The sequence below is a fragment of the Dermacentor albipictus genome, chromosome 1 (assembly GCF_038994185.2).
Source record: "Dermacentor albipictus isolate Rhodes 1998 colony chromosome 1, USDA_Dalb.pri_finalv2, whole genome shotgun sequence".
Taxonomy (NCBI): Eukaryota; Metazoa; Arthropoda; class Arachnida; order Ixodida; family Ixodidae; genus Dermacentor; species Dermacentor albipictus.
The window spans coordinates 77,371,491-77,397,848 of NC_091821.1; the positions used below are offsets into that span (position 1 = coordinate 77,371,491).

Below are 26,358 nucleotides of genomic sequence, written 5' to 3' on the forward strand. Positions count from 1 at the left end.
ACTTATTACATGCTCCGATACGCTCATCTCGCCGTTTGTTTAACTCCCTTAGTATACAGCGTTTGCATGGTTCTTCCAACGCCTTCAACAAATCCTTCCTCCCCATCGCCATAAAAGAATGGAACAATCTTCCCGAAACCGTGGTTTTAGAGTCAAATCCCTCCAAATTTAGACAGTTACTATCAGACCATTTCAACCCAAAATAGCCACTTTTCCTCGCGTTTCCTCTCCCAGCAATCCGTCTTGCTTGTCATCGCCTATTTTTCCTTTTCTTATTTCTTGCCACTTATGTTTAGCATGTTCCACATTTACGTGTACTTTTTTTATTTATTTATTGCTACTCAGTTTTGAGATATTTTCATTGTTCTGTTTATACCTGATGTATTCTACAGTTTATTATTTACTTTTCTATTGCCTTTGTCTGCATTTTTTTTTTTGAGCTGATGTATGGCACTTTCACATCGATGTTTCCCCCCCCCCCCTTATGTAATGTCCCCGAAGGGACCCTTAAGGGAATAATAAATGATGATGATGATGATGATGAGAGAGGAAACGGGTATAGCCATAATTCTAATGGACATTAAAAGAAAAAAATGGAGCTGGGCAGGTCATGTAATGCGTAGGTTTGATAGCCATTGGACCATTATGGTTACAGAATGGGTACCAAGAGAAGGGAAACGCAGTCGAGGATGGCAGAAGACTAGGTGGAGCGATGAAATTAGGAAATTCGCAGGCGCTGTTTGGAATTGATTGACACAGGGCAGGGGTAATTGGAGATCGCAGGGAGAGGCCTTCGAACTGCAGTGGGCATAAAATAGGCCGATGATGATAATAATGATGATTAGACTAGGTATGTTCAGATGCACATAAACTGCTCGAACTAAAAAGAACTGAACAATAAGCTACCTATGTGCAAGATGGATAATTTTACTTAGCCTTTTGTAATCTGCACCAAAGAGTATGACTGCTACTGAGTACAGCTAAACCTCACTAGGATGCAATTTCTACAACTAAATATGCAGTGAATTCAATGAAACTTGCAATTACTCTTGAAAACCCATAAAAAACACTTACTACCCCCCTTTAACAAAGGTGAATTTCCCCACAAGTAGATGCAACAACCCTAAGAAAGTAAAAACACGGCAATTTTGCCTAGCATGTTGTCTTTGAAATGATGCTGTGGACTGTTCAACAGTCATTCAAGATGGCAGTACACATCTCACACATCTAAGATGCCAGATGGGAAAGTGCCTCAGATCTCCTCCTCTGCCTCAATGCTGCACTCTGAACCAGTCAAGTACAATGTTGTATGCATGATATGTTGTAAACATTACAAAATGTTGCTTTATCACCTGGTAACAGGTGATAAAGCAATGACAATAAAGAAGCCCGTTTAATTTTATTACAACAAGGTTTAGCTACACCATGTAATTGGCTGTATCCAGCAGATAGCCACAGTTAACCCCGAATAAAAGAGGAGAAAATTTCCTTCCAACAGTAGGTAAATATTTTTTACATCTCGCTGCTGCTGCTGCTTATGTAAAATGTTGGTCACAGTTTGTGTTAGTGTAATTACAAATTACTCAACAAGTCCAGTAGTGAATACTGCATGAATACTGCCTGCAGGAACTTTATGCAAGTGGCATAAAGCGAGTGAAAAAGATGAACACCTATAACAATACTATAGGCTCTAGTAAAGAGAACGGAAAACGACATGGGGTGATCTGTGGCCTTACCTGAGTGGAGCAAGATTGAATGTCAGCATAAACATGACAGCCATGAGAGCAGTTGTTTTTTTAATATTGGAGGATGGCAGCCTTCTTTTTGCCTGCAAATGAACAAGTACAAAATCCTGCTTTTAAGCATTTGGCAGATTTCCATTTACAGCAAGAAAAAAAGAAATACTACAAGGACAAAGTTTCAATTGTGTTGATTCGTAAAATGTGCACAAGTCATGAGTAGTGATCTTCAAAATAATGGTGTGTCTGTTTAACGCACACTGCACAGCAACAAGCCACCATGAATATCTTGTAAATAGCAAAGTTCATTAAGGTAAAATTAGGTGCTGCAAAAGAGGCAGAGGAATTGCTACAAAACTCAAGTTGGCGACCCCGCACTTGCAGTGTCATTGCAAGCACCATACGCCAATATTACTTATATCACCTGCTTTTACTTACTTAGAATAATGTTTCTATATAATCTCAAGCAGATAGCACAGTTTCACCTCTTCAGGTGGCTTACAATTTATTGAGTTTAATTTTGCAAAGCAAAACGTTTTGGACAACTTTCGGCTATCCACTTGTTCCAAGACTGTTCTGCAAACAAAATACAGGGCAAAAAATTTGCTTGAGCAGTTGCCTTTTATGCCAACACTGTGAATACTAACAAAACTTAAATACATGGGCTTTGCTTGTATTCACCCTTCCCATAGTTTGGAAAGAGAGTGCCCATACTAACAAGACGTGTTTGTGTACTGGAAAAGCTTGGTCCCAGCAAAAGTCTATAATACGAGTCAACCATAGAGTATTTCATATGACATGAACCACTCTTTAAAAAAAGAGAAGTACATCTCAAACAAACGAAACCTCAGAGGCAATGCCCAACTGTGCCTGCCTGTGCAGTGTGCCACAGGAAAAGAGGAAAGTGAATGCACTAATCTTTCACAGCCACACAGCATGGCACAGCTCACACAGGCAATATATGCAGCTAGGCGTGGATACCGAGACTGCACCACGAATATCTCGGAGCATATTCCTAGGGGTGGGCAGCGTGACCTGGATGAAGGACAAAAGGAAGTGGACGATATGAGTGCAGCACTTCCTTTTGTCTTTCATCCGGGTTGCGCTGCCCACCCTTAGCAATAAGTTCCAACTCGCCAAAGTCACCAACTCGTCCAGCTTGCTACGCTAATATCTCGGAGGCCATGCCTAGCTGCGCCTGCGTACGTGACAGTGCGCCGCAGTAAGAGAGATAGGTCAGTAGAGACAGTGTGATAGTGAGCTGCTGCTTGTGCGCAGTTACACACGGTGGCCAGAAATACAAGGGTTACTCGATGGCGTATTCGATGCGGCGACGTCGGAGTACTGCCATGGCGAATGAGTGCCGAACCCAGCAGAAAGCGATTTGACTTGCAACGGCCGGGTATTTTCTTTGTTTTGGAGACGAACCTAGTTCGTTATATTCATTGGCAGGGCAATTTAACTTTGCTAAAGGAAGGTTTTAAATGCATGGATCTCTATGGAGATTTCAAGAGGAACTTAATTTACTAAAGGAAGGTTTTAAATGCATGGATCGCTATGGAGATTTCAAGAGGAACTTAATTTACTTCATTATATATCCATTATTTTGTTATAATGAGCTTTGAGTGTATATACATGAATGCGACATTGTGAAAGAAAGTAGCGATAAATTTTCATTCTGTGAGTATTACAATTGTATGGCCACAAAAAAGTCTTAAACATGCCACAAGGCCAACGTTTTAACCGCCACCAAAGGGAACTAGATCTAGTTCCATCATCGCCAATAAAAATTTTCCACAAGTGATAAATGCTATGGTGCCATCTGATAAATAAGAACGCTTTCTTGACTCCAGGGCCTCCGAGATTGTGTGTGCAATCTCTGATACTTTGCATCAGTGTTGAGACAAAGCAAAGGCTCATTTTACCATTTATTTCTTGCAGTCATGGAAGCGAGCAAATAGCAAGAGCGAATTCAAATTGAAGCAGGCACACTGGCTGCTGTCATGTCTTTTACACAATCATGAGGTAACAGGCAGGTGATTGCACAGACTTCTGGGTGACAAGTGAAATTTCTGCAAGCTGCAGAAAATGACGCATTTGTGTGATGCCTGGGATGCTGTGAGCTGTGTCCTCACTCGGTTTCTAGTTGTGCTGCCATGTTCTATGCCACAAACCGTAGCACTGGCTGTCAGCTGCCGTTTTACTCACTGACGGCAGTAAAAGGCAATGAGGATGTATGCAGCATCACATCTGCTCACTTGTGATGGGCGATTTGAATTGCACTGGAGGAATTCTGACTCTTCAGAAGCAATTTTCTCTTAATAAACTAAGTGTTTTCTCAGCACAAGACATGCACTGTGGGGTTTATGAAATGGTATTTTAACATTCCATGTGAACATAATATTTGCCTTTAGTGTACTCTTAAGATAAGCACTGTAGTCACGAAGCACAACCACTCACCAAAAAAGCTGCACTTCGTTACACACCTTACTGCTTATGATTACCTGACAGTCCTAAAACAAACCACAGCCAAACATTGTGAAGTCCACCACATAAAGGTGTACACTCACCTCCAATTCTAGCTGGGCTACTCTGTGACGAAGGTGATTGTTTTCATCTCTCAACCTGGCATTGTCACTGGCCAACTCCCGCACATCAAGCTCCAGCTTCTGGAGATACTGCATGGCAGTGCAGAAAATACGAGTGGAACTTCAAGGTTTTGCATGTTGTGCTGAACACTAAAAGAATACACATGAACGAGAAGTCGCTCTACCAACTTAGCTATGGCAGCGGTTGTCCCCACGTCCACATTCTTGGGTATTATTAGAGTATTATTCTTGGGTACACAGCCACAGCCGCCACACATGTAATGATGAGGCTGTGTGTTTGACTTCCACAGGTGGCAAGTTATTTTTTTGTCCACTATCATTTCCCTGCACCTTGTTTCTCCACTCCAAATAAAACGACAAATAACTTCCTCTATAATTTCCCTTGGCTTCATTATCTGTTGGCTTCATGTGGTCGAGACTAACAAAATACACTAGAGTCATTCAGGTTTATACTCTTGACACTTTCATTCTGGATAAGTCCCCATGATGATGATGCAATATACACTAGTAAAGGCCTTGGTTTTGAACACCAAATTGACTAAGTTAATTAAGAGGAGAGCAGTTTATTATCTTTTTAATGCTTCTGAAATTGTTTATATCCATGAACACATAAAGGGGCTCTAAAACACTTTTCTAACTAATAATAGAATGACTTCACTATTAAAGTATGTCGCCTCACAAATCTATTGTTGAAAAAAAATTTTTTAATCCTTCAAATATAAGCAGAGTTGTATGTAGTTATCGTACAGATGAGTGGCCTTCTATCTCATTTCGTCTCTACTAGTGCACTGGAAGCTACACAGAGTATAAGCCAAGGGGTGAAAGCCCAGACCAAAAGTTGAATGTCTTGGCGGTGGGAGGGCTTGTCATGGCACCCTGTGGTGGCCGTGGCAGACTAGGCTAAGCAGCATGCTATTGCTATCTCGAAGGCCATGAGCAGCATACGCAGCTATGCGCAACTGTTTCTTGTAGACTGGCAGTGCAAAGATTAAATCATTTTTCTGTCTTTTTGAGATTGCAGACACATGTTTTCTCAATTATTTAGGCAAAAATTAGAAATAACAGTATTACTGAGAATGTTCTTGCGATCACGAAATCAGCCAACAGCTGTTTGTGGATCCAGGTGCTTGCAATGTTGCTGCATGACGACAATGCAGAGGCGAGAACACGCTATTTTTTCCATGTTTTTGAAAACGTGAGGCCTGTAAATTCCCTGCTACAACAATATTTGGCTCACACATTAGCAGGAGCCTCAGCTAAAGATGGGCAACATTTTCTTACGATGTTCAAAAAGTGTTTCAGGACCCCTTTAAATATCAAAGCTCCCCACCCCCACAAATATGTGCACCCACGGTAAATTTTTAAGAATACTACAAAGTGTACAAAAAAAAACTTGGTGCTTTATATACGTAGTGTAACTCAATGCCAAGAAGCAATCCAGTCTCTGAAATACTCATTACATTGTAGCTTTTACACAATAGTTTTTTCTGGTACTTAGAAATGTTAACACTTTTCATAAAGAATCGCTAAAGACAAAGACGAAAGGAACACATATGACAGGATTGGCACTACTTCCAACTGGCGTTTATTTCAAACAATCGTCTATTTATGCTCCGAGCATCAGGTACATCATGCACTCATCATCATACACATAAAAGATGGTATAAGTGAATCAGATCATACAGACAATTGTATGCTCAATCAGTTGATGTGCCTAGATACCTCGAAAGGAATGTCGCTTCTTTTTCTTGCAAAACCAAAAGCGGACAGTTGACGCACTTGTCACCAGCTTTTCTTATAAATACACTAAAAGAAAACACAAAAACAGAATGCAAAATAGTTAAAGCGTATTTTATAAGAAATGCAGGTGACAAGTGCGTCAGCTGTCCTCCTTTGACGGCGTGCAAAATTTGCGTTTGACCATGTTATTAGGTACTTTTAATATTGCATGATGTATCATTTAGTGTGACACCTTACTGGTGATGGACTTAAGGCTATTAGGGTCAGCTGAAAATGATAACAAAAGTGAGTGACCCAGAATAGAGCCCTAGAAGTATTGCTTTTTATACCTTATCACCAGTCCTTTGTATGGTAACTGCTTACCCTATATTATGTCATGCTTAAGTATAAAATGAGGGCGACGACTGGACAGTGCAAAATGTCGAATTTTTGTAAGCGTCCTGTACTCCTTGATTACGTAATGCCTCTATGACTGCTGGTATCTCTACTGAATCAAATGCCTTTTCATAATCTATGAAAGCCATATAGAGAGGCTGATTGTACTCTGCAGATTTCTCGATTACCTGATTGATGACTGATGTGATCCATTGCAGAGTATCCCTTCCTGAACTGGCCTGTTCCCTTGGTTGACTAATGTCCAGTGTTGGCATTATTTTATTGGAGATTATCTTGGTGAATATTTTATATATTACTGGAAGTAAGCTAAAGGGCCTATAATTTTTCAATTCTTTAATGTTTCCCTTTTGGTGGATTAGTATAATGTTGGCATTCTTCCAGTTCTCTAGGACCCTTGAAGTCGACAAACAGTTCGTATAAAGGGCTGCTAGTTTTTAAAGCATTATGTCTCTTCCATCTTCTGGTAGTATATCTTCTCCTACAGCTTTTCCACATTTCATATCTTGCAAGGCCCTTCTAACTTCATTGCTAGTTATAGAAGGAGCCTTGGTGACCTGTTCATTACTACTTCGAATGGCGGTATCATGGCTGCTTTGGGTACTGTACAGGTCAATATAGAATTATTCCGCTGCTTTTACTATATCTTTGAGATTGCTGATGATATTACCCTGCTTATATTTCAGTGCATACATCTTGGTTTGTCAGACGCCAAGTTTCCTTCTCACTGATTTGTGTCCATTTTTTACTGCTTCCTCAGTCTTTCTCATGTTATAATTTCGAATATCTCTTATTTTCTCCTTGTTGATTAGTTTTGACAGTTCCACGAATTCTATCTCATCTCTTGAGTTGGACAATTTCATTCTTTGTCGTTTCTTTATTAGGTTCTTTGTTACCTGAGAGAGCTTACCTACTGGTTGCCTTGGTGCCTTAGCTCCCACATCCAATTGCTGCTTCTGAAGCCACCTAGTTAAGGTTTCATTCATTGCCTCTATGTCATCTTCATCTCTCTGTTCTAAGGCTGCATATTTGTTTGCAAGTGCCAACCTGAACTGGTCTGCTTTTACCCTTACTGCATCGAGGTTGGTTGACCTAGGTAAACGTACTCCTTCACAGGCTCTAGAGGCTGACTGGTGATCCTGAACTCTTGTTCCCTTACCTGGCTACTCATCATGCATTCTAATAGGCTGCATCGGAGTAGGGCCCAAGCTAAAGCTTCCTTATAACATATTGCACTGGCATATACTAGCATTTGAAGAAATTGAGAAAGCAGCATCTTTTTATAAAGAAACTCACCTCTTTCCTCTTTTTTCGTGATAGGCAGGCAGATTCCCTGTTTTTGATCATCCTCTGTTGCCTTTTTAGTGCTTTGCTCTACAATAATGCAAGACACATCATGAAAAGCAGCCTTAGGAAATGAACTGTGGCAATACTACTGGTATGGCACTCTTACTGCTTAGGGCTTGTAACAACTCTGAATGCCTAATAATAATAAGCACATGTCATACCAATGTGATGCAAGCAAATTTTTAATGGTACAATCCAAACTTACTTAGTATCACATACAGCCAACTTCACTCAGTGAGCAAAGAACATGCAAATACTGAGCAATGTGAACAAAAATGTTCTAAAAAATAGCAGCCCGAAAGAGATATATGAAACAGATTTTGAGGTAGGCCATGCATGTGGCTAGTTTATTTTTTCTTCCCCTTCAACTTCTAGTTACATGTAGAGTGAAAACAGGCACAAAGATGACAAATTCTTTAGCACAGAATGCAAATAGCATAGACACCATTATAACATGACACAAAGGCATAAATTACTAAATCTGAAATAACACTCACATCACTAAGCTGTTGCAACAGTGTGGGTGAAGGTCCAAAGATGACAGTGGGATTGGAGACTGCGACAGGTTCAGTCTTGACAATGGGCAAAGCCGCAGGCGTAACACTACTGATGCTGGCTGCAGGAACCACAGTGTTGAGGGAAGGAATAGTCACCTTAGCCACTTTTGGTAATGGCTGCGGGGTTACAATCTTGGGCGCCACAGCTGTTGTCTTGACACTGCTACTGCCTGTTGATGGTGTCTTAATGGTGAGCACGCCTTGTGCTGTCAGCTGGTTAAACTCCTCCCGAGTCAGCATCAGTGTCTGTTGTGCTGTCAAAACAATAACCACAAGAGGCACAGCAGTTAAATGGGTGCCAATCATTGAGCCAACAACTGCTATCGTATGGTACTGCTGTTAACACACCTATCCCCAACAAGCCCACCACACGCACAAACCAGGTTTATGGGTTTGTGTTTGAACAGGCTAATCACTCACCAATTAATCAATTTAACCAAGCTTAAAGTACTTCTGCCAGCAAGAAAAGCCAGCAGTCCGAGTGCGTGTTATTTTGATAACTGTGTGACTAGTATAAAGTTTAACTTTATTTTTCTCACTATGGGTTGCTTTTATCCATCAACATTTCGGCAGCGCATGTACAAATTATTATGAGCAATCCTTCCCATCGTGTGGGGTTTTCATTCACACAAGAGCAGGCAGTCGATTTCAGACAGACATTTGACCGAAGCTCGACTAGTAGTCTACTTCCTTACATTTTGAACACTGCCTGCACAAGTGACCTTATTCATTATTGTACAACATTGTGCAAGACTCTGCATTACTGTACAGCACTGTACAGGAGCTGAACAAAGCATGTGGAGCCTCCAGCACCAACTGAACTCACACTAGACCACCCTGCTTGCACAGAAAAGCTTATAAAACAATTATCAAGTATGAGGAGGCTTCTGTATACTGCCTGACCTGAGAACCATTGCTTCGTGAGTAAAAACAAGTGCTCCCTAAACTTACCAATTTTCACATTTGTGAAGTGCAGTACTGCTTTCCCGAATAGCATGGGCATCACTATGGCTAGTATAGATGCCAAAAAATCTTCATAATTTTTTTTTTTTGCATGATCTGATTTGCAACTAGAAGCCCGGGTGCATGTATTGTATATTTCAGACTTTTTTTACTCTCAGTACTTATACTAAAATAGCAACTAATTACTTTCAATCGTGTTCATTGAGGTGCTTCTTTGAAGTTTCATATAAGAATTCTCAATAACTGTCCGAGAAATTATTATTGCTTTACATCCATTCAAAACACCAGAGATCAAGCTATAATTTTATGCATTGTGGTGCACGTTGCAACTACTACGTCTTGAAATAAAACATTGAAACATAACAGCACCGAAAATGAGCAATTTCTAGCAGTAATTGAGAGAATGACGGAATATACAGGGTGTCCCAGTTAACTTAAGCTACAGTTTAAAGATATGCACATGCCACATAGCTGGACAGAACCAAGGTAATGTTGTTTGCTGTCCCTATGATATACTCAAATTATTTATTTTTTCATTCTGCCTAATTAGATCATCAGCCTTAATTATTTATAACCTTCTCAAATATTATAATTAGATGAAAAGTGTCAATAAAAAATTGTAGAGCAACATGAAAAACTCTTGATACAGCTTCTGTTGCTCAATACAGTGAAATCTCGTTGATACGATTCGGCTAAATACGTTTTTCGGCATAATACGTTTTTTTTTCGTTCCCGGCCGATGCCCTATAGAGGTCAATGCATTTTTGTACGGCTAATACGATCGTATTTCCACGTCGGTTTGGATAATACGATCCCGGAAACGTCTTCTGTATGTTGATAACATCAGAGCCAGTCCTTTGAAGCGGGTGGGCAGAGCTACTGAAATTAACATCGAGCGAAACGACAGGCACGGCGGACTAAAGACGCGGCGACGCGCGCTTTGTATGCTCGAGGCTTGGCCTGGCTCGGCTCGGCTAGAATCCGGCCGTGCTTCTGCACAGCGCTTGCAGCAGTGTGGCGGCCTCTGGGAGCAATTTTCGCAAGCTCGCACACCAAACGCACCAAAGGTTTTTAGCGCCATCTATCCTAAGACATAGTACTCACGGTAAAATCACGTGACCAAGAAGCAGTGATTGGCGCATGCATTGACGACGCTGTAGGCTTTGTTGGCTTTGTGCTTGCCATTTCTCGTTGCCATTTTGGTGTTTCGAGCGTTCAGCTTGCACTTCGCCCTTATCGTTTCTTCTGTTTTGGTGCCGCGTTTCACCCGTGCGCTTCACCATGTCTAGAAAGCGTAAAGCGTTATCGCTGAAAGAAAAACTCGACGTCCTAGCAAAAGTCGACGAAAATCCGCAGAAGAAACGTGTCGACATGGCACGCGAACTTTGTTTGCCTGTCTCCACGCTGAACACAATCGTCGGCAAGCGAGAAGAAATTCAGAAGAACATTCAAGTCTTCGGCGCCGGCATGAAGCAAACAAGGGGCGCCCAGCATGGCAAGATGGAAGAGGTTCTTCTGGCATGGTTCAGGGAAGTAAGGGCGGCGGGCGTGAACGTGGACGGGACAGTTGTTCGCGAGAGAGCTGATGAGATAGCACTCTCGTTGGGCATCGAAGATTTTAAAGCTTCGGGCGGGTGGCTCCATCGTTTTAAAACACGGCATGGCCTGTCGTATAAAACCGTTTCCGGTGAAGGGAAGTCTGCCGACCAAGACTCAGCGAGGAAACTGCTACTCGTTTTTACGAGTTCCAGAAAAGCTTGCTGCAGGACCTCGAAAAGCAAAAAGTGCAGCGCAAAGTGACGGATTATTTTAAAGTGCTTTAATAAAAGCAAGTTCTGTGCCAAGTCTGTATTATTCGCGATCTTTTGGAGTCCGTTTTGGATAATACGATTTTTGGATAATACGTTTTTATTTTCGGTGCCCGTGAGAATCGTATCAACGAGATTCCACTGTACATGCTACACAAAAAGCATTTTTTTGAGCGTGAAAGAAGCCTGTGAAAACACATAAAGTGTCTAGAGCGGCCAATCGCGCTGCAATTTTTCATGCACTTGCGGGCTTCTTTCAGGCTCGAAAAAACACTTTTAAGTAGCAAGTATTGAACAATAGAAAGCTCTGTTACTGCTGCGACGCCCGCGCATTGGCAACAGAAGTTTAAAGCCCCCCCAGATAAATATATATGCAATCTGTTGCACTGTGTCTTCATCTTCTTCTGTTGTCCTATGCACTGTCTTGTGCTTTACCTAAAGCTATGTGCAATAGGTCATATATGCACCAACCTTTCATCTTGTGATCTATGAATTTTAATTCGAGTAAATTTTGTTTGTGGCAGAAAAAAATTTTGAAGTCCACAAGCAATCTCACCAGTAGGCACTCCCAAACTGTACCTTCACTGCAAAACTCGTGCGGGCTACAAGTGAATTCTTGTCATGCTTATGAGCTCATAATGCACACAATTGGACAAATGCATATTTATGCACAGTATATGCCAGTCAAGTATCAGTTTATGCTGTTTAAATGTTGATGCACCCGTAACTACATTTTAAGACAATACATCTGTGCAATGAAAGTAAACCATGACTCTTAGAGGTCGTCGTCACGACCGGACAATTATTCAACACAAGATATTGTGCATGGCGCTGATTCATGTTTTGTAAGTACTACAGATCAGGAGATTACGAGCTATGCAAGAACCTGAATCATTGACATCATCATCATCATCATCAGCCTGGTTACGCCCACTGCAGGGCAAAGGCCTCTCCCATACTTCTCCGACTACCCCGGTCATGTACTAATTGTGTCCATGTTGTCCCTGCAAACTTCTTAATCTCATCCGCCCACATAACTTTCTGCCGCCCTCTGCTATGCTTCCCTTCCCTTGGAATCCATTCCGTAACTCTTAATGACCATTAGTTATCTTCCCTCCTCATTACGTGTCCTGCCCATGCCCATTTCTTTTTCTTGATTTCAACTAAGATATCATTAACTCGCGTTTGTTCCCTCACCCAATCTGCCCTTTTCTTATCCCTTAACGTTACACCTATCATTCTTCATTCCATAGCTCGTTGCGTCGTCCTCAATTTAAGTAGAACCCTTTTCATAAGCCTCCAGGTTTCTGCCCCGTACGTGAGTACTGGTAAGACACAGCTGTTATAAACTTTTCTCATGAGGGATAATGGTAATCTGCTGTTCACGATCTGAGAATGCCTGCCAAACGCACCCCAGCCCATTCTTATTCTTTTGATTATTTCAGTCTCATGATCCGGATCTGCAGTCACTACCTGTCCTAAGTAGATATATTCCCTTACCACTTCCAGTGCCTCACTACCTATCGTAAACTGCTGTTCTCTTCCGAGACTGTTAAACATTACTTTAGTTTTCTGCAGATTAATTTTTAGACCCACCCTTCGGCTTTGCCTCTACAGGTCAGTGAGCATGCATTGCAGTTGGTCCCCTGAGTTACTAAGCAAGGCAATATCATCAGCGAATCGCAAGTTAGTAAGGTATCCTTCATTAACTCTTATCCCCAATTCTTCCCAATCCAGGTCTCTGAATACCTCCTGTAAACATGCTGTGAATAGCATTGGAGAGATCGTATCTCCCTGCCTGACGCCTTTCTTTATTGGGATTCTGTTGCTTTCTTTATAGAGGACTACGGTGGCTGTGGAGCCACTATAGATATCTTTCAGTATTTTTACATACGGCTCGTCTACACCGATTCCGCAATGCCTCCATGACTGCTGAGGTTTCGACTGAATCAAACGCTTCCTCGTAATCAATAAAAGCTATATATAAAGGTTGGTTATATTCCGCACATTTTTCTATCACCTGATTGATAGTGTGAATATGGTCTATTGTTGAGTAGCCTTTACGGAATCCTGCATGGTCCTTTGGTTGACGGAAGTCTAAGGTGTTCCTGATTCTATTTGCAATTACCTTAGTAAATACTTCGTAGGCAACGGACAGTCAGCTGATCGGTCTATAATTTTTCAAGTCTTTGGCGTCCCCTTTCTTATGGATTAGGATTATGTTAGCGTTTTTCCAAGATTCCGGTACGCTCGAAGTCATGAGACATTGCGTATACAGGGTGGCCAGTTTCTCTAGAACAATCTGCCCACCATCCTTCAACAAATCTGCTGTTACCTGATCCTCCCCAGCTGCCTTCCCCCTTTGCATAGCTTCCAAGGCTTTCTTTACTTCTTCCTGCATTACCTGAGGGATTTCGAATTCCTCTCGACTATTCTCTCTTCCATTATCGTCATCGGTGCCACTGGTACTGTATAAATCTCTATAGAACTCCTCAGCCACTTGAACTATCTCATCCATATTAGTAATGACATTGCCGGCTTTGTCTCTTAACGCATACATCTGATTCTTGCCAATTCCCAGTTTCTTCTTCACTGCTTTTAGGCTTCCTCCGTTCCTGAGAGCATGTTCAATTCTATCCACATTATACTTCCTTATGTCAGCTGTCTTACGCTTGTTGATTAACTTCGAAAGTTCTGCCAGTTCTATTCTAGCTGTAGGGTTAGAGGCTTTCATACATTGGCGTTTCTTGATCAGATCTTTCGTCTCCTGCGATAGCTTACTGGTATCCTGTCTAACGGAGTTACCACCGACTTCTACTGCACACTCCTTAATGATGCCCACAAGATTGTCGTTCATTGCTTCAACACTAAGGTCTTCTTCCCGAGTTAAAGCTGAATACTTGTTCTGTAGCTTGATCTGGAATTCCTCTATTTTCCCTCTTACCGCTACTTCATTTATTGGTTTCTTATGTACCAGTTTCTTCCGTTCTCTCCTCAGGTCTAGGCTAATTCGAGTTCTTACCATCCTATGGTCACTGCAGCGCACCTTGCCGAGCACGTCCACATCTTGTATGATGCCAGGGTTAGCGCAGAGTATGAGGTCTATTTCATTTCTAGTCTCGCCATTCGGGCTCCTCCACGTCCACTTTCGGCTATCCCGCTTGCGGAAGAAGGTATTCATTATCCACATATTATTCTGTTCTGCAAACTCTACTAATAACTCTCCCCTGCTATTCCAAGTGCCTATGCCATATTCCCCCACTGCCTTGTCTCCAGCCTGCTTCTTGCCTACCTTGGCATTGAAGTTGCCCATCAGTATAGTGTATTTTGTTTTGACTTTACCCATAGCCGATTCCACGTCTTCATAGAAGCTTTCGACTTCCTGGTCATCATGACTGGATGTAGGGGCACAGACCTGTACAACCTTCATTTTGTACCTCTTATTGAGTTTCACAACAAGGCCTGCCACCCTCTCGTTAATGCTATAGAATTCCTGCATGTTACCAACTATATTCTTATTAATCAGGAATCCGACTCCTAGTTCTCGTTTCTCCGCTAAGCCCCGGTAGCACAGGACGTGCCCGCTTTTTAGCACTGTATATGCTTCTTTTGGCATCCTAACTTCACTGAGCTCTATTATATCCCATTTACTGCCCTCTAATTCCTCCAATAGCACTGCTAGACTCGCCTCACTAGATAACGTTCTAGCGTTAAACGTTGCCAGGTTTATATTCCAATGGCGGCCTGTCCGGAGCCAGAGATTCTTAGCACCCTCTGCTGCGTCGCAGGTCTGACCGCCGCCGTGGTCAGTTGCTTCGCAGCTGCTGGGGACTGAGGGCTGGGGTTTGACTGTTGTGTTCATATAGAAGGTTGTGGCCAAGTACTGCCCCAGGGTGGCCAATCCTGCTCTGGTGAGGAAGTGTGTTACCGGTTCCGGTCACCGGGATCAGGCCACACTCCAGGCCTGTTTTATGCAATTTTATCAACACGCAGATCTTTTTTTTTTATAAATCCGGTGAAAAATTGCGCGGCACCGGGATTCGAACCACGGACCTCTTGCACGCGAGGCGGGTGTTCTACCTCTACGCAACCGCTGCTCTCTTGACACTCAGCACTGCAATCAGCAATCATTGACACTCAGCACCAACTGTGGCATAGCAGACAAATGTCCAGAAATTTCCAGCTGGTAGGCTACAGTCTGCTGCGAGTGTCCATGGGCCTGATCAAGCACCGTTTTTGTTTTGGTGTGAAGCAGCAGAGAAGAAATCAACATGTGATTGTCATGCTTCTGCGTATGACAGAATGAGGCTAAGTTAGCCACTATATTCCACAGTAAAAAGCTCACATCTATGCAGTGTTCGCCAACTGCATAGATGTGAGCTAGATGAGGCCCCTAATTTAGAAGTGGTGGACAGACGAACATGCGCCGTTGGCAATGTGCTTACACTGATGTCAAGTGACACAGCCCACATTTCCTTGGCAAATAGCCACAGTGCATATGCGTGCCAGGAAAATAGCCAGCTCTGCATATGTGTTCTGCAGTGAATACATAGTTCGGGAGTACCTACTGGTGAGATTAGGTGTAAACTTTGAATTTTTGTTTTTCTCGCTTCAAACAAGTTTTATTCAAATTAATATTTCCAGATCACAAGCTGAAAGGTTGGTACATATAATGAGCTATCCCACGTCTTCATATGGAGGGCCCTAAAGCTTAATTTAGGTCTGAACATGGTCAAAAAGGACCTTTTGTCTAATTTTGAAGTAATTTTCTTGAGAAGTACTTGATTTCATTAAGTCAAACACTATTTTTAGCATAAACTACAGCAACGGGGGAGAACAGAAGATCTTAACGATATTTATGAAAAAAATTTTTGAAAATGCACAATTTTTTTGCTTTTTAACTGAGCCAATTAAACGATGAAAAATAATATATGTGTTCACGTATGACGTCATATGAAAGAACCACACCAGTATAATATTCTAAAATAACATTTCTCATTATGCCTAGTTTCAAACTAGATTTAAAAAAATTTAGTTCAAACCAACTTTTGTTTCTTCAAGGAAACTTCCAAGAGTGCTTATGCCACTGGAAAAATTTTTGCAAGAAAGATACTCTGGTGAAACCTCATTCACAATCATGAACATGCCCAATTTTTTTTCCAAGAGAATTGACGATGGTCACTTTTGGGGTCTGGGGTCTTTTGCATGGAAAGACCCATTGTTGTTCCAGCAATCTTTTAGCTTAAATTCATAAAAAGGTGCTTAGTTAAAAGTGGGACAACAGTGCATTTTTACTGCAAGTTTGACAGCACTCATCTCAAAATTGGCACTACTCTCAAAATTTGTTTGTAGTGAATGTACCATATGAAATCACAGCTTTTAATTCATACATTGCAATAAGTGTGTTAAATAAATAGCTAAAAAGTTCATTAGTAACATTTTTTGAATAAATTCTACCTTTCATTTCTAGTGGGTGTAATGTCTGCCTATTCAAGTAACCCTGCTCAATCAGCAGATTTGCACTATATTCCAGAGCAATGAAAAAAAAAATCTGCTAGCATAAAACAAGAAAAAAAAGAGGAGCACCCTGTATACTATATCATAAACACTGACACAGCGGAAGGTGAAGCTTCTAGAACATCAAATGGCGGCTAAGGTGGCGAATGCCATCCTCCTTTCCTGCCACTGCCCTTTCTGACTATGGCGGGTTTTCCCAATGTCAGCGGTGACAACGCAAGCGCTGAATGCCATGCTCCTCTGTCACCACCCTTACCTGCTCTGGCAGGTTTCTTCGACGGTGGCAGCAACGATGGTGCAAGCAGCGAATGCCCTTTCCTTCTATATTCACCCTTTTCCACTCTAGATTTCTCTGAGGGTGATGACGGCGCTCATTCCTTAAAGAATGACATCAGCCATGACAGAGGCACCAGCAATTTTCAGCAAGATACCCAGTTTGCATCCAACCATGCAACATGGCAGCCAAAGAAAGCTATTCGCCTGGAGAGCCTTACTTCACTCCATAGGCAAACACCAACCCATGTCTTTGAAGCATTCACCTCTTTCCCCTGCTGACCTTGGAGGCGATGATACTGTTACCACAGAAGGTGCCACATTTGGTGATGTCACAGGAAACTGTGCTGAGCTTGGCTTTGATGCAATGGAAGCAGCTGAGACAGCTACAAAGTACCCTGGGCAATCCAGCAGATGCGGAGGAGTGCTAGAGCCACTCTGCGTAGGTGGGGTGTCAGGAGGTGTGTCAGGCACTGAGGTTGGGCCTGGTGCTAAGATTGGATCAGATGCATGAACCTGAAGGAGCAAAAGATTTGAACAATCAATCACATAAGAGAACACACACAAAAACATGCATAAAACGAAAGAGAAAGATGGGGCATGCCCAAACAACATCGGCCGCCCATGGTTAATAAGCGGAGACCCATTTTAATGTACCATGGAGTCTGAAAAATACACTGTGTTTGAGATCCACAGATTTCCGTTTTGTTATTCGTCTTTCAATTTGGCAATAATTTTTCCAAGTTATGTCGAAAACCAGTGCCATGCCATCATTGCTGACTGCCATGGTCGGCCAGGATGGACAAATGCTGCAACTGCAAGCTGTGCTACCACCTAGGACAACCAAGTATAAAACAAATGTCTTCTTCAAAAACCACAACCTGTACTTGGCCTTCACCACAATTCAGAACTGTTTGCCCGCTATCCATGAGAAGATGACTTGATCCTTTTATTGCTCACAAAAGTGCTTGAATTAGAATCATATTAAAAAATATGAGTAACAGCGCAAAGAATGGGACCTACAGACAGAGCCAGACGAAGCGCTTCATCTCACTCAGTCTGCACGTACCATTCTTGTGCTGCCACTCATTTTTTTCAGACATGTACTAAGCGGCCCAAGATGGCACATTATTGCAGAATTTTATTTTTCGCAGAGCCTCGTTATGACAAAACAGGAAACATTTTGTATGGTTAAAATTCTTTTTGGAACTTTTAATTCTGGCACACACATAATGTTTTATTTGGACAAAAATGAAACAGTTTAAACTAAAAAAGTATTCTTTCAAAAGACTACCTCTTTCCGCAGTAATAGGTTGAATATTTGAAGAGAAAAGGAAAGTAAGAAATTACATCTCTTAGTGCCGTGCCAGAACACCAGCGTTGGTACGTCACTGTGATGTGACGAATTTAACAGAATTTTGATGTGTTTCGGCTGTCATAGTGCAGTAAAAGTTCTCCAAACTTGCTAAGTTCAGTCTTTGGCTCTTTTAGAATGTAATGCAGTCTAGCTTTGTTGACAGAAACTTAACCAGGTTCGTGCAGACTTGAGAAGTCATGGCTGGCTGGTGTAGAAACTTCAAAGTGGCGTCGCCACCCATCTTTCATTTTTGATGGCTTTCGGCTTACCAAGTCTCTTCTCACAGTGAAGGCGGCTTTTTTGGTGTTGTAGAATGATATTTTTACAAATACAGCTCAAGCTGCTTTTCTGTTTAGCGTCTCTTTGGCAATTAATCTCCACTTTGAAATTTTCAGTTTTTAAAATCTCATTTATATATAGCTAAATTTCCCATGTATGACCTTCTAAACTTAACTTCTCCATAAAAAAACTAACCTAAACCCACATAAACAAGCATTTTTCCAATTGCCATGAAAAGTTTAATGAAAACATATACAACTGAAATGGCTGATGTGGGTGGGGTAGGAGGAAATTACCAACATTCCCATTTAGATGAACCTTTCTGTCCTAGTTATGACTTATTGTTACTATAATATAATAATACAAGCACAGCATGTACTAATTCATGCAGAAAGCACTCAAAATAGATTTGCATAACAAGCACAGATTTCTTACCATGTAAGTTTTCCTTATAAATAATTCTAGACAGAAGGTTCATTCCTTAGCACATTTGACAATTTTTTAACAATACTACAATAAACAAACTTACATTATTAAGAAATGTGTCTGGGTCAGGATAGCTGCATGGAGACTCCCGGGAGCAAGGCTCCATTTTTACGTCAGTTGAGGAGAGGTTAAATTCATTAAAGCTGAAGGCTTTGTCACCCTGTGAACCACTGAATTCTGGTGTAGAGGACTGCAATGAGAGAAGCGAAGCGAAACGAATATTTCTTAGGAGTCTTTAAGTCATGTCGACAGCTGCACAGAAGAACCATACTAACTTGCACAAATATCAGCATAAATATATAAACTCCAGTCATACTTCATAGCACCTTTGGAACACAGAGCTATTGAGCATGGCTAACAGAATGGCAATGCAGGTGCCACAGAAGTGTGTTTTTTGCAACAATTCTCTCTCACACATGTGCTTTTAGAATGGCAGTTATTGTAAACAATAGCCACATCTTTCCAGCAGAGATAAAGAAAAATTCATGCGCTTAACATCATGTTGCTCCAGTAAAACTTCATTATAGCTAGTACATCCCTTGCTATAATAAGCAATGGCACCAATTGCAACTAATTATTTTATTATTATAGCAGAGAAGCCCAATACTGTAGTGAATGAAAAAAACAGACAAGTTCTTTAGTGTGGCCACTGGCCTTGGCCCTAGTCCAAACACCAGTGGCCTGCATGACTGTCTTTAACATGGCCTCTTACAATGACCACCTACCTTAAATACCAGTTGTAAGTCACCAATACACCACTAATGTTTGTGGCAGATTTCTGGTGATATTCACATCACCTATCATCACAACTAGCCCTGTTGGTTTTGATTTGCACTCGATATTCTCCCACCTGGGACAGTTAGGTCCTCTGCTGATAGGCTAATAAAGTTTCATGATTGTTCAAAGCAATTTTGTTGTCTGTACGAAGAGGATGGTATGACTACCCTTATGGAAAGCTTCATACTATATGGTAAACATTTCACTCATTCCCATCTAGTTTCCTATAACAATGTCCTAAAATATTACAAAGAAAAAGAAACCGTACTACAAGTATTATAGAAGTGCACACTGGTGCAATCATAATGAGCTGCAACGTCAGTCAATTCACCCCACTTGGAAAGGCAAGGCACAAAAGACAAGAAGTTGACAAACTTCCTTCGTATCTTTTGTATCCCTCATATGTTGTACTGAGTAGGCACCATTAATGGTGTTCCATGAGTGAATGCTATAGTTGATGTGTAACGTGTACTATGTCATGGGAAAATGAAGATATACATTTCTACAGGTAAACAGGGATGCAAGGCTGATTCCTCTGGCAGTAACAACATTCTGACAACACTAAATAATGGAAGTGTCTGGCAGGAGGTTGGGCAAGTTGGATTTCTGATAACTGATGCATTTTCAGTGCTTCAGAAGCTATAGTCTAGAGAACCAAAAAAAAAAAGAACTCCAGGGAACCAAAAGAAAAAGGCCTCAGGATTTGGACAGATAAACGGCTAGAAGTGCCGTATTTGCATGACCTGTCTCACTGCCTCAAAAAGACAGCCACCAAATGGAGGGTTCTTGTGCTGTTCTCGGCACTGGACAAGCTGGCTCGTATGTGCCGAGTGTCATATGTGCCGAGTGTATGTGTCGTATGTGCCGAGAATTATAAAAAGCACAAAGGGCCTGTTTGCTCAAAAAAGCATGCCACCCCTTCCATTGTGTGAACTACAGGCATTGTTTATAGCATCCCCCTGTCGATTGGCAAATGCGACATAGGCCAGACTGGGCGCTGCGTAAACAACAGATTGAGGAAACATTGTGTGCAGGTACGAGCATTAGCGGGATTCGGCCATTTAGCAGACCACTGTAAGCAATGTGGGTGCACACCTTTGTTCCATAGCACACCCGTTACGGGAAAGTACAAAGAAGAAAAATGCAAATTGATTCTTGAGGCCTACAACATAAAAAAACAGACTAATAAATGTATTAGCACTGACTCTATCTCAGTGACAATGAAACAGTGCGACTATCTGCGTCGAAACTTGCATGATACACATCTGTGACGTTTGTTAGCTTCTTATAACATCTGTGACGAGTGGGTTGGTGCATGCACTACACTTATAGTTCTTTCGTCTTCTACCATTGTCATGTTGGTGTATTTTCTGGGATTAAAATCAGTTGAAGACCAGCATCCCTCCCTGTCCTGTTCTCTGTTACTCTCATTTTTTCTGTTTCTTCTCAAGTACTGGAAATGCATCAACTGAAAAAACCTTCAGCTGCTATTTTGAAATAGGAAATAAAAGCAGCAGCCACAGTGAGCTAGGCCTGCAATAGACTGGCAAAATTAATTGTCAAAAAATGATCATATTCAGTTCAAGGTTTCAGCACTTTGCCAATGTACGCATACAAACTTCAGCATTCACTGCATGATTCACAGCTTAACAAACTACAATAAGAGAAGACAATATTGAAAATATTGCTACGAAACAGCCACCACAGTGTAGCTGCACTGAAGAGGAAGAAGACGACGTGGACCCGCTTGATATAGCGTCGCCATTTTGGCCTTCCGTTAGCTTCCTCTAAATAAGTTGTATATAGCATTGGGCTACAGCTACACGCAACATTAATTTGGTGGAACTGGATGTTCCCCATACTCGTCATGGAGCTTTGCAGCAGTCGCAACGGCGACAGTGCAACTTCAGCTCCTGCTGGCGGCACTTCATCTATACAACCGTCTCCGCCTGCAGCCCCGACCTACATTGCCATATTCCCCCCTCGGGATCCTGGTGTTTTCAACGGAGTCGGCAGTTCTGATGTTGACGACTGGCTCCGCTTATACGAATGTGTCAGCACCAGTCACAGGTGGGATCCAACTATTATGCTTGTGAACATTCTTTTCTATCTCGACAAAGCTCCACATGCATGGTTCCAGATTCACGAAGAGGAGATCTCGAGCTGGGATCTCTTCAAAGAGAAGCTCCGCGATCTTTATGGCAATCCGTTCGGTCACCAAGTCAATGCCAAAAAAAGCCCTTGCCACACGTGTACAGACGTCGACCGAGGCTTACGTGTCGTACATTCTCAACGTCTTGGCCTTTTGTGCCAAGGCTGACCCGACCATGTCTGAGGACGAGAAGGTTAGTCACGTCCTCAAAGGCATTGCTGACGATGCCTTCAATTTACTGGTGTTTACGAACGTCACCAGCATCAACATGATCCTCAAGGAGTGCCGCCGTCTCAAGCATGCTAAAAGCCGCTGGGTATCCCAGCACATCACGCAACTTCCCAACACAGCTGCTACGTCATCCTGTGACAACCTCTTCCACCAGCCGTCACGATGTGACAACTTAACCCGCATCATTCGTCGTGAGGTCGAAGCGGCACAACCGGCGGCCCCTTCATTCTCGTTACCTGATCATTCTCCGGTGACAATCTCCTTGACACAGGCCGTCGTCCATCAAGAGTTGTCTAACGTCGACCTGCAATTCATTCGTTCCGTACGCTCGGAACCTCTCTCTCCACGCACGTCCCCACCGCACTCTTCTTACTCTTATGGACAGCGCAACCCCTCCGAATGGCAAACCGTGGACGACAAGCCGATCTGTTTTAACTTCCGATGCATTGGACATGTCGCTTGCCAGTGCTGCAGCCGCTGGACTTCTCCGACGCGCTATTCTCCTGATTACCACCCTCGCCCCTCTAGCGCATCCTTTTCCTTCACCCCTTTTATGCCCGCTACATCATCTGACCCTGCGACACCTTTGACATGACCCCACTACTCCCGCTCGCCTTCTCCCTCCCGTCGTCAATCTCGTTCGCCCCCGTCACGCCGTGCTCCTTCTCCTACCTACTCGCCGCACCCCCGACCGAAAGACTAGACAGTGCAGCTTCTGGAGGTGAAGCTGCCATGACGACATTGGCACGAAATCCTCACTTTACAATACCCACGAACAAGAATCTTTTGGACGTTCTCGTCGACAATGTTCCTGTGTGCACGTTGACTGACACCGGGGCGCATGTGTCCATTATGAGTGCTGCTTTTCACCGTCGGCTCAAGAAAGTTCTGACGCCCGCCCCGAACTGAGTTGTAAAAGTCACCGACGGAGGGACTGTCGCTATTGCTGGCATGTGTTCTGCCCGACTCACCATTGCTGAGAGACAAGCCGTCGTTCTCTACACCGTCATCTCATTCTCGGTCTGGATTTCCTTGACCATCATTCTGCCCTCATTGACTGTTCGGCCGGCTCACTTCGCCTTGACTTGCCGACCCTGCGGACCCGCCTCCAAGCCGTTTGAGCTGCATGGATTTTATTCACCTACCGCCCAACTCTGTGACACATGTCGACTTGTTGTCCTCACCAGCTGCACCTGACGGCAATTATGTGGTCGCACCAATTCCAGCAGTTACACTTACACATGGTGTTACCGTGCCGCACATTGTGCTGACAATTACTGGCAACCGCACCTGCCTTCCCCTTGTCAATTTCACGCTAACCGCGCAAGTTCTGCCTCAGGGGATTTCACTGGCTAAAATTAGCGCTTTGCAGGATGGTGTGATCGAGACATTCACAGTGGAAGATCGTCACAGCTCAGCCCATACCATGACGTCATCGCACGGTACTGACGTCGACATTGAGAAGATGGCTTCCTCTGACCTTACACCTGCTCAAGCTGAAACTCTTTGCCGCGTTCTTGAAGGCTATCGCGCCATTTTTTACTTTGACAATCGACCCTTAGGTCAAAAGTCCGTCGTGACTCATCGCATAAACACTGGCAATGCGAACCCTATTCACTGACATCCATATCGTGTTTCTGGGTCCGAACAAGCCGTTATCTAACAGGAAGTCAAAAAGATGCTTGCAAAGGACATTATCAAGCCTTCCTGTAGTCCCTGAGCTTCTCCCATCGTACTTGTCAAAAAGAAGGATGGAACGTGGCATTTTTCTGTAGATTATCGCCCCCTGAACAAAATCACAAAAAAGGACGTGTACCCTTTGCTACGTATTGATGACGCTCTAGACTGCCTGTACGGTGCCACCTATTTTTCTTTTATCGACTTCGTCGACGACATGGGACCGAGAGAAGACTGCATTTGTTACCCCTGACGGCCTTTATCAGTTCAAGGTGATGCCTTTCGGTCTCTGTAACACGCCCGCCACCTTCAAACGAATGATGGACTCTTGGCTTCAGGGGTTCAAGTGGTCCACCTGTTTGTGCTATCTGGATGACGTCATCGTTTATTCGCCCACTTTTGACACGCATCTAGACCGTGTTAAAGCGATTCTCGACGTGTTCCGCCGCGCTGGTCTCCAGCTGAACTGATCAAAATGTCACTTCGCTCGCCGCCAAATCATCGTCCTTGGACACCTCGTGGACGCCCGAGGCGCGAGACCTGATCCAGACAAAATTCGCGCCGTTACAAACTTTCCTGTTCCAAAGTCTACCAAGGACGTTCGTAGTTTCGTAGGGCTGTGCTCTTATTTTCGACGCTTTGTGAAGGATTCTGCGACCATCGCACATCCCCTTACCGACCTCTTGAAGAAAGATGCCCCATTTTCTTGAGGACCTGACCATGCCGCATCTTTTTCGCAGCTCACTACTGTCCTTACCACGCCTCCAATTTTGGCCCACTTTCAATGGCAGAGTTCGAAGTGACGCCAGTGGTCACGGCATAGGAGCAGTGTTAGCACAACGCCAGCGTGAACATGATCGCGTTATAGCCTATGCCAGCTGACTTCTATCACCCGCCGAGCGCAATTATTCAATCACAGAGTGCGAGTGCCTCGCTCTTGTGTGGGCTGTTGCGAAGTTTCGTCCATACTTGTACGGACACCCCTTCTGTGTCATCACTGATCACCACGCGCTCTGCTGGCTATCCTCGCTTAAGGACCCCACGGGACGACTCGCTCACTGGGCATTACGCCTACAAGAATATACCTTCTCTGTGGTATATAAGACGGGACACTTGCACCAGGATGCCGATTGTTTGTCCCGCTACCCCGTCAACGAACCGGCTGATGCGGACGCCATCGCTTGCGTTTTGTCTGTGTCCCAGTTGCATGAAATCGGCAACGAGCAACGCCGCGATCCTTCATTACGAGCCCTCATCGACCATCTGGAATCAACGCCTGGCGACGCCTCTCTACGGATGTTTCTCCTTAAGGAGGGGACGTTATACTGCCGCAATCTCGATCCACATGGCCTTGACCTTCTGCTCGTAATTCCATCGCACCTGCGTTCTACTGTCCTCCAACAACTTCTCGAAGCTCCTTTGGCTGGACACTTGGGCGTCTCGCGCACATACGACCGTGTACGACGTCGATTTTTTTGGCCAGGTCTCGCCCGCTCCGTGCAGCGCTACATTGCTGCTTGTGAGCCCTGTCAGCGCCGGAAGAAGCCCTCCACACCTCCAGCTGGATGTCTCCAGCCAATCAACATCCCACCGGAACCTTTTTTTCCGTGTTGGTCTAGACCTGCTTGGACCGTTTCCTCCCTCGGGCTACGAAAATAAATGGGTCGCCGTCGCTACTGATTATGCTACGTGGTACGCAATCACCAGAGCCCTTCCAACAAGTTGTGCTACTGACGTTGCTGACTTTCTGCTCTATGGCATCATTTTAGTGCATGGTGCTCCGCGCCAATTACTCATTGACCGTGGCCGCAGCTTTCTGTCGGCAGTCGTCGAGAACATCCTCCACTCCTGCTCGACAAAGCACAAGTTCAGCTCGTCCTACCACCCACAGACCAACGGCCTCACGGAGCGCCTCAACCGGACCATCACCGACATGCTTTCGAAGTATGTTGCGACCGACCACCAGGACTGGGATCTTCACTTACCATATGTGACGTTCGCGTATAATTCATCGCGTCACGACACCGCCGGCTATTCGCCATTCAATCTCCTATATGGCCGAGAACCCATGTTGCCCTTAGACACTTTGTTACCCTCGGCCACACGTTCAGCCACTGAATACCCCTGCGACACGATCACACATGCCGACCACGTGCGCCAGCTCGCCCGCACTCGCCTCGAGGCCTCACAGGAGCGCCACCATCACGACGTGCACTTTACTCCGGGTTCTCTGGTGCTTCTCTGGTCACCCATTCGATGTGTGGGCCTTTCCGAATGCTGCTGTCGCACTACACTGGCCCATACCGTGTGGTGTGACAAGTGACCGATGTCACGTATGAAGTCGTCCCCACCGACCTCTCAGGGTCATCGTCGGCTGCAAGTGACATCGTTCAAGTGGCGAGACTAAAGCCATTAAACACCGTGACGGTGCTTCTACTGCTGGGGGTGATGTT

The 26,358-nt window shown here is 43.7% G+C and overlaps 1 protein-coding gene across 2 annotated transcripts in view; it reads right to left on the bottom strand.

Moving 5' to 3' along the window:
* Positions 1 to 26,358, bottom strand: part of LOC135917641 (cyclic AMP-dependent transcription factor ATF-6 alpha-like) — a 119,352-nt gene that overhangs the window by 49,437 nt on the left and 43,557 nt on the right. For both annotated transcript variants that reach the window (XM_065451214.1, XM_065451215.2), the window contains exons 3-8: positions 19,112 to 19,258; positions 17,213 to 17,462; positions 8,326 to 8,639; positions 7,778 to 7,855; positions 4,310 to 4,417; positions 1,737 to 1,828 (exon numbers count right to left, since the gene is read on the bottom strand). In XM_065451214.1, the coding sequence (XP_065307286.1) occupies positions 1,737 to 1,828; positions 4,310 to 4,417; positions 7,778 to 7,855; positions 8,326 to 8,639; positions 17,213 to 17,462; positions 19,112 to 19,258 (989 nt within the window). The remainder of the gene's footprint in view (positions 1 to 1,736; positions 1,829 to 4,309; positions 4,418 to 7,777; positions 7,856 to 8,325; positions 8,640 to 17,212; positions 17,463 to 19,111; positions 19,259 to 26,358) is intronic.